The sequence below is a fragment of the Octopus bimaculoides genome, chromosome 18, assembly GCF_001194135.2.
Source record: "Octopus bimaculoides isolate UCB-OBI-ISO-001 chromosome 18, ASM119413v2, whole genome shotgun sequence".
Classification (NCBI taxonomy): domain Eukaryota; kingdom Metazoa; phylum Mollusca; class Cephalopoda; order Octopoda; family Octopodidae; genus Octopus; species Octopus bimaculoides.
In genome coordinates, this window is record NC_068998.1 from 27526988 (window position 1) to 27536168 (window position 9181).

Consider the following 9181-nt stretch of genomic DNA (forward strand, 5'->3'; position numbering starts at 1 on the left):
GTTGCAGACCTCCTTTGGGTCTTTTTATTATCACTACGACACACATAGTCCCCAGTTGGTAACATTGATTTCAAGGCCCTCCTAGATGAGAGACTGGCATTCCACTTAATGTCTATGTTCCATGCTGGCATGGATTGGAGAGTTATTAATGTAGAAATATAGTATCGTAGCTACTAACAGTTGAGGGTTGCGTAGTCTAGACGGCGTTTTTAGATTTCATTATTCTCTTTAACCCGGGCAAAGCCGGGTATTTCTGCTAGTATAAGAATAAAAAGAGCCAATGAAAGAGTCTCTATGTGATTGTTGAGTTAGCTAGAAAACAACATCCAAATTTCTCTCAAATTACAACGCTTTGCAATCTTAGAAAAAGAACACATTAGATAATACAGTTTTAGATATACTGCAGCTGGATAAAAAGCTGGATTGATCAAGGCTGTAATGCTTTTGATTAACAGTCTACTCTATTGGGGTTAAACAACACACAAACCCCCACACAACTTTACCACTGTTCCTATACTCATTACTCAATATGCTTTTTGTTGTTTTACATTTTCTGAGTTCAAATTCAATCAAAATCAATAGTTTACAGTAGGTGTAGCATATATTTCTCAAACCAGTAGAATTCACAGAAAATAATTTTTGAAATCTAAATTAATTGTCTGGCACTAACTGTATCAGTTATAACAGACCAATCATTAGTAAACTACTGATCCTTCAGTGTTTTGTTTCAATGCTGTATTGTATTGCAGAATATGTCTTTAGAGTTTATGCAACACTATATGTAGAAAGAGATGTAAATACCTTCTCTGTATATACAAAAATGTCATGGACAGGAAAAGAAAAATCAACCAGATTAGTTTTAATCTTGTGTTGAGATTTCTTTAGGGAATGAGTAACCTTTGTAACTATCCATGGAGACCCGGCATATAAATTCACTATTACTAAGGAGCTTCGGCAAATGGGATAGACCAGTTGCATCTTTTATCTTTTACTTGTTTCAGTCATTAAACAGTGGCCATGTGTTTATAGATTTTTTTAGTCAACACTATATGTATAGACATATGCAAACACCTGTATATAGAATATCTCCATTCACAAAGATATTATATACATAAGACAAGGTATTTACTTGTCTATAGAGTGCTGGTCAAAATCTATAGACTTACCTTGCAACAGAGTATGGTATAAGTCTATAGTTGTTCTAGAATAAAATTAGTAATTGTAGTTTGTCACATCAACATAACATGTAATGTTACTATATGTAAACTAATAAGTATTAAAGTTCATTTCAATACAACTAAAACAAAATACTTTTTTTAAATAAGAAAATGAAAATCTCACCAATGCATCAATATCAATTTGTTCATTTTTAAATATTTCTATTTTATCCTGAAGTCCAGCTTTAGCCAGTAAGTCTTCAAGATTCATCTCAGTTTCTTGGTTTGTATCTTCTTCCAATGCATTTGCCTTAAAACCAAACAAAAAATTCCAGTCATGACTAATTACTTTTTAAATATTTAAATCCATGTTAACTTTTCAATAATCAAAATGGCAAACACTAAATTAAACTCAGCAATGATATCCAATCAAAATTTGCAACTAGATTTGCACTAACCATTTTTAATATTGCCCTTTCTTTTATGCAGAAGAAACATGATTTTATTCCCAAGATTTATAATTAGAATTTGGTCATAGAAAATGCAAGAGTTATTAAAAATAAATTTCATTTATTAAACAACATTTAATCCTGCTATTTCAAATGCATAAAAAATAATAACTCAAACACAAATATTCTGATCTATCTTCAGGTCACACAACATTCAAATGTAGCCTGAGCATGTTCCCATACTAATGCAAATCATTGCGTGGAAATGACTGAAATATCATGTAAGTGTAGATCCAGTTAAAATGTCAGTCAACAAATGAGTCTTTGTGGTTACCTGATCAGCTAAAAGTAGTAAACAAATCTTTAAAATACACCCTACTTGTATTAATGAATAAGGAGGATACATTAGATAAATGTAAGCCTAAATACATTATTCTTGAAAAATATTCAAACGGAATGTAATAGTTGGAATGCCTTCATTAATAGGCTAAGCTCAATCAATGCTGACTCTAGGCTAAGCAACAACACAAACTGAAAACAGTAAATATGTGAATAATGTTCATTCACTAAATATTCTTCAAACATTAATATTCATACATACAATTGGCAGCATTGAGACCAGGATTTGTTACTGGAAAGCAAAATTGTTGACTGCTCAGTCAAGCTGTGCTAAGAAGCATCATTCACTAGCAATTTTCCACAAAATTATGCCCGACCATTGTGCTGTTCATTTTTGAAGGACTGAGGGAAATATTATCTTACTTGGAAACAGCTAAAGGTCGGTGACAGCAAGAACATCCAGCTGTAGAAAATCTGCTTCAATGAACTTCATTCAACCATGCAAAAGTGTGTGTCAAAATGGTGAAACACTAAATTGTGTTCACCCTATAAATCAGTAATTCTCAAATGGGGTCCATACAGAATTTTATGGGGTCCAAGCAAAGAAAATAGCAAATTGGAGATCCACAGTATTATTTTAAGATACATGAAAAAATTCTGCTTTAGACACATATAATGCATGAAACAACTAGGTTTCTTACTCTAATGCTTAACATGTTTGCTGCCACTGAAACGGGATCTCTCAGAAACTGCTATTGGGAATCTATATAAGTGAACATGTGAAGAACAAAATAGGAATTTTGAAAGAATTAGCAATAAAACTCGTTTTTAAACACTGAATAGCTACAGGGGCTTATCAAAGTCAAAAGGGTTCATAGGTAAAAATGGTTGAGAACTACAGCTCTAAATAATGTTCATACATTAAAACATTGCTGTGTGGGAGCATGACAGAAACACCAACATGGGAACATGCCCAGCAAATGAATCATCATTTAACCTTTCACAAAGCCCTTTCAGATTCTATGTAGCCCCAGAGTAGTTCAAACATGACAAGACTGAAATTGCAATGACTCAGTTATGGACATGGCTTTTGTTTAAATTTGGATGTCAGCTCTATATTTCTGTACCACAAAATTAATTAGGTTCACAATTATGAAATTTGTTCATTGAATCACTGTAAGGTGTTGCCTACATATATCGCCAAGAAAATTATCCTACGTAGAATAAACATCATCAAAGTGTTCATCCTATGTGGAATAAACATTGCTATCTTTTATCTGTTCCAATCATTAGATTGGCCATGCTGGGACAACAAGCCTGGTACTTATTCTATTGGTCTCTATAGCTGAACCACTAAGTTACAAAGACATAAACGCACCAATACCAGTTGTCAAGTGGTGGCGGGGGGACAAACAAAGATACAAAGACACACACACACACACACACACAGACAAATTTACACATCAGTTTCCATCTACCAAATTCATTCACAAAGCTTTGGTCAACCTAAGGTTATAGTAGAAGACACTTGCCCAAAGTGCCATGCAGTGTGATTGGGAAGCAAGCTTCTTACCACACAGCCAAGCTTGTGCCTATATTAAGCTATTTATCCTATGCGTATACAGCAGCATTAAACTGGTTTCTAGGGGGTGGTTTTACAGTCATTTTTTTTAATGACAAAATAACAAAGATGTTTACCTTGTCTACTTCTGGAACAGGAACTGGTTCAGGACTAACATCCTTGCTTTTGTCTCCTAATTTCTGATTATTTTGAGGATTGTGCTGATGCAACAACAAATCAAAAAGAATAGATGAACCTGAAATTGTAGAATATGAGACATATTAGAATTAACTGGATTAGAGTATGCAATGAATTAAATGGGAACATTATCTTCATTATAATGAGGGTATATATACTGAAGTAATGATTTCCATCTACATTCTGTTTTTAGATCTGACAAGGATCAAATATATTCTACATATATAAGTTCAATGAAATAAGTATCAGGCATAACTGTAGTTGATTCCTTAGAAATTTATAGTCTTATGCTTCTACAAAACAATTATTATTATTATTATTATTATTATTACTACTACTACTACTATTGCTATTATTGAGAGAGAGAGAAATGCATGCCATTGAGGTAACACTGGGGTACAAATGTACAAAGCCCAAGATACCCACATGACTACCCGTGTGATAAGGGTACACCAGGCACATGCATCACAACCATATGTGTGCAATATAGTGATTTCATATCAAGATAAACAGCGCATGACCTTGTTAGAATTTTCTTCAGGTCAAGTAGCCCATCCCACTCAAATGGTCCTAGAATAAGGGTTGTTTAAAGATGATGAATGAAACACCCGTTTCCAGAGGTGAATTATTCAAACCCTCAAAGAATTCCTCTCAACACATGGCTATGATGCCTCCCCACTACTCCTGCTCAAGATCAAAAATGCACATAACGTCAGCCACTAAGGGACATGCTCGACTGGTGAAGGTCAAGCGACAAGCAAATCTGTGGTATTGAGCAGAATATTTGCTGTAGACCATCTTTTATACCAAGACAAAACATGTACATGATAACACTTCCAATTAGCTAAGATCAGAAGCCATGAGAGCCACTGCCTGGTACTGCATCCAGGCATTTATCATCATCATCATCATTATTACTATTAAGAATGGCAGTGAGCTGGCAGAATTATTAGCACACTGAGCAGAATGCTCAGTCGTACTTCACCTGTCTTTATGTTCAATTTCTACCAAGATCAACTTTGCATTCATCCTTTTGGGATCAATAAATTAAGTACTAGTCAAGTACTGGGGTCGATATGATCGACTTACCCACTCCCCACAAATTTCACGACTTGTGCCTAAAGTATAAAGGATTATTATTATTATTATTATTATTATTATCATTATTATTAAGGTGGCAAGCTGGTAGAATTGTTAGCATGCTGGGTAAAATGCTTAGTGGCATTTTGTCTGTCTTTGTGTTCTAAGTTCGAATGCCAGTGAGCTTGACTTTGCCTTTCATTCTTCCGGGGTCGATAAAATAAGTACTAGCTGAGCATTGGGGTCAATGCAATCAACTAGACACCCTCCCCTGAACTTGCTGGCTTGAGCCAAAATTTGAAATCATCCTTATTATTATAATTATATACATTATTAATATATAGGTATTAGAAACATTACATAAAATATTTCAGTATTACCAACATTACATACAATATATTGGTTTTACATACAATTATATTGATAGAATATTTCTGTAATGATTAACAAGTAGTTAAAATGTTCTTTCTTCTTAATCCTATGTGTCACAGGCACATAAATCACATACCGAAGGATTATATCAACTGTTGTCTCACAAGTTGAGAGACAACAGAACTGTTGTTGATGTAATACAAAAACTTGACATGAAGAAATGAGGTTGTTATTGTAAAGTTAATAGAACACTAACCTAAACTATGCCCAGATACTGACACAGTTCCTTTGAAAGTAGGGTTTCTCAATAAAAATAATTCATAGAGACGATTAATTTCAGAACCAACAGTATCACACATTGTCTGTAGAAAAGAAAGAGAAAAAAAAAATCACATTTTATGATGACAAGATCTAGTTGGATACTTTGAACCCCATTATTTTATCATGCCACACACTTTAATCCTTTTGTAAATATGTTAACCCTTTTGTTACCATACTTCTGTTGAACTACATTGCATTTGGTTTAATTAATTTTGAAAATAATAAAGAATTTTGTAAAGTATAGATGGCAGGGGAAATGCGGTGGGACAACTACTCTGACTCATGGGGCTTGCACTTGCAGATAGCCACCACCACCCCAATAGTGGTGAGCAGGGATATGGTCCAGCAGCCAAGAACGTAAGAGGCCTCCACTGCCACAGGTATAATTAATCAAACTTGTTTGATCACATTTAAACTTCAGAAAAATGTAGCAAATGTCATTATTACAAACACAAAGAAGCTGGTATTCAAACAAATTAACAAGGAATTTTAATGGGAAATTTAAATTTAGATCACTTTATATAGAAAAAGTGTATCATAACAGGGTTGGTATCAAAAGGGTTAATAAAAACAAATATAATTACACTTAACTCTCAAACAGTTACTACTACAACAAATAATCTTAGAAATATAGAAATCAGTTTGAGAGTCATTGTGAGAGTCAATGTTAAATGAAAGGGTTGTAATTCAGATTTGTGATATTAATCAGCAAAAGGAATATATTTACCTGACAGTATTTGGGACTGGTATAAAACAAAATATCTAACAATGTATCATTGATAAATTGCCGAAGCTTCTGCGTGCTTGGAAGGGTTATTGCTTTCAGTTGACTGAAGAGAAAGAAATTGAGAGTAAATGCCAGTTAAATACAAGTCAAAAAGGGGTGAAATGTTAACAGGGATAATCAGATCCAACACACTCTACCATCACCTTTTCTGTACTGCCAGTTATCGCGCGCGCGCGCGCGCGCGCACGCACACGCACACGCACACACTCTCTCTCTCTCTCTCTCTCTCTCTCTCTCTCTCTCTCTCTCTCCAGAAATATTTGTTACTAAAATCCATCCCTCTCTCTTATTCCCCATCAATCTCTCCAACCTCGGTCACACTGCTCCAGCCACCATACTCTTGCTCCTTTCACCCACTCATCCTGGTTCTTCTATCATCTCTCTCTCTTTTATTCACATTGCCTAGAAGGAATAGAAACACTGCTGAGTACTAGCTGGGACTACAGTAGGAATAATCAGCAATCACCTGAAGTCATGATTTGCTGGAATATTACCCATACGATCAACAAAATCTGACCAATCACACCTTCACATGGAATAGACTCCAGTGATGATTCCAATTTTTGGTGCGCTTCCTTCTGAGCCTACCAATCAGTATAAATTTGACATGCCATAACTAGAGAGCATTGACAGAGATGATAGGAGATGGCCAACAGATATGATGGGCAACAGCTGACAACACAAAAGCAATGAACAGTCAGAAGACAGAAGACATTAGAAGTCAGTAGTACAGTGAGCAGCTAACTACACTTTATCTGCTGCTGCAATTACAAGAAGAATAACATTCAAAACTCTCTCAATGTTTTGTCATTTGTAGTAACAACATTTGTTTTCTGTGCATGAAAAGAATAAAATTTTGTTGATCAAAAATTGCAACAGACATCAGTGTTCTTCATACAGGACTCTTTAGTTTTGTATGTACAAGGCAACTTCAACAGGGCTGTTACCATGATAAACTGCAGCCACTACACACTGTAATGTTGCTGGTAAATGAATAGAAATAACACAAGTTCAAGAGGACCCTTTATTCTTGTCAAAGACATTTCTCTAGTGCTGATGCTATGAAGAAATGTACCCAGTATGTACTGTAAAGTGATTGGGGTCAGGAAGGGCATCAAGATGACACAGCAAAAGTGTTAAGGCTGCTCCCCCTGATGAAGAGGATTGGCTTGCAAGAGCCCTATGCCAGTGTCACATAAAAAACATTTGTGCTGGCACCATGTAAGAGTGCTTATGCTGGTGCCATGTTCCAAACCCCTAGCACACACTGTAAAGTGGTTGGCATTAGGATGGGCATTCAGCCATAGAAACCAAGCGAAATCAGACTGGAACCTGATGAAGCTCTCCGGCTTGCCAGCTCTGGTTAAAATGTCCAACTCATGCCAGCATAGAAAACAGATGATGATGATGAGGGCAGTAATTCTGAATTTGAACTAACTCAGAACATGACAACCTGTCTACTCATGCCAGTATGGAAAGCAGACATAAAAATGATAAGATAATTGCACTAAAGCCAATAAAGGAAGTTTTATAAGGTGGTTTGAGCTATGATAAATAGCAGGCAAATTTATTTCAAATTACACTCCACTCTTTTGACAAAACATATGGGATGTGTGCCTGCAAAGATGACATGATGATTAGAGCTAATCTAGAGTTAAACAACAGTAGCAACAATTAAACAAAATCACGTAGTTCATAAAGAAGCCTGTTTGAGGTTGTTCAAGCTGCAAGAACTAGCAGTCAAATCTCACTCAAAACACATTCTACTATTTTAAAAATGAAAAGTTACATTGGATAATGTCTGTCCTGATTACATTAGACATGATAAAAGATAAGGTGGCCAGACTAGAATGTCTTTGGATTTGCTCGATCAAGGAGCTAAATGACAGAAAAACCACACACTTGTTCAAAGGAGATTTACAGTAAATACATTCCAAGTGCAATATCAAAATTTAATTCAAAATCCTTGTAAAATTAGATTGTATTTAATATTACATGTACCATTAATTCAGCATTAAAAAGAAACAACCCAAGTACTTACTTATCTATGCCAGTAGCTTCACTGTGCAATGCAGAATGCCAATGAACTGGCAGATATTCAACACGACCAACATAGCCTGATCTAATGCCTTCACTGAAGTGAGATTGTAATAAGGTCTGTGAAATTGAACGGAAGTCATCAACTGAAGGGAAAAAAAAAAATGTTATCAATTCAACTGTGATTAATTAAAGTAGATATCACTTAACAAATCAACATTTTGACTGATCGTAAATACAATTAGAAATGAGAATTTAACAGCAATTTATATGGAATAACTTTACATTAAGGAGTGGAACATACAATTTTCGGTAATTCATACTGCCTCATGATCCCAGCAGACAATGGAAAAGGCATTGACCCAGAAGATGGCAGGGGAAATGCAGTGGGACAACTACTCTGACTCATGGGGCTTGCACTTGCAGGTAGCCATCACCACCCTAATAGTGGTGAGCAGGGATATGGTCCAGCAGCCAAGAACGTGAGAGGCCTCCACTACCACAGGTATAATTAATCAAACTTGATCACATTTGAACTTCAGAAAAATGTATCAAATGTCATTATTACAAACACAAAAAAATTAGTGAAGTAACTTTAAACTATAAAACAATATTACTTACCGCATTCGACAATACTGCGGAAGCGTAGATCACAAACAGGTCCAATGCCATGAACTATAAACACAAGATGATCAATTTGCCCAGTTTCACCTAAAGAGGATGTAAGAAGAAATAATTGAAACTCATAAAATTCCTTAAATAGCCTGAAAATTCAAACCTACAACACCTTGGATACAAGAGAATAAAATTTCGAAACAAAAGAAAGGAAAAAAATAAAAACAACAAGCACATCAATCTCATATATATATATATATATATA

General features: G+C 35.2%; 1 protein-coding gene across 3 annotated transcripts in view; it reads right to left on the minus strand.

The window, feature by feature from the left end:
• Positions 1-9181, minus strand: part of LOC106876439 (phospholipase DDHD2) — a 64816-nt gene that overhangs the window by 13030 nt on the left and 42605 nt on the right. For all 3 annotated transcript variants that reach the window (XM_052974487.1, XM_014924984.2, XM_052974486.1), the window contains 6 exons: positions 8923-9012; positions 8306-8447; positions 6205-6307; positions 5413-5518; positions 3644-3762; positions 1342-1467 (listed from right to left, as the gene is read on the minus strand). In XM_052974487.1, coding sequence (XP_052830447.1) covers positions 1342-1467; positions 3644-3762; positions 5413-5518; positions 6205-6307; positions 8306-8447; positions 8923-9012 — 686 coding nt within the window. The remainder of the gene's footprint in view (positions 1-1341; positions 1468-3643; positions 3763-5412; positions 5519-6204; positions 6308-8305; positions 8448-8922; positions 9013-9181) is intronic.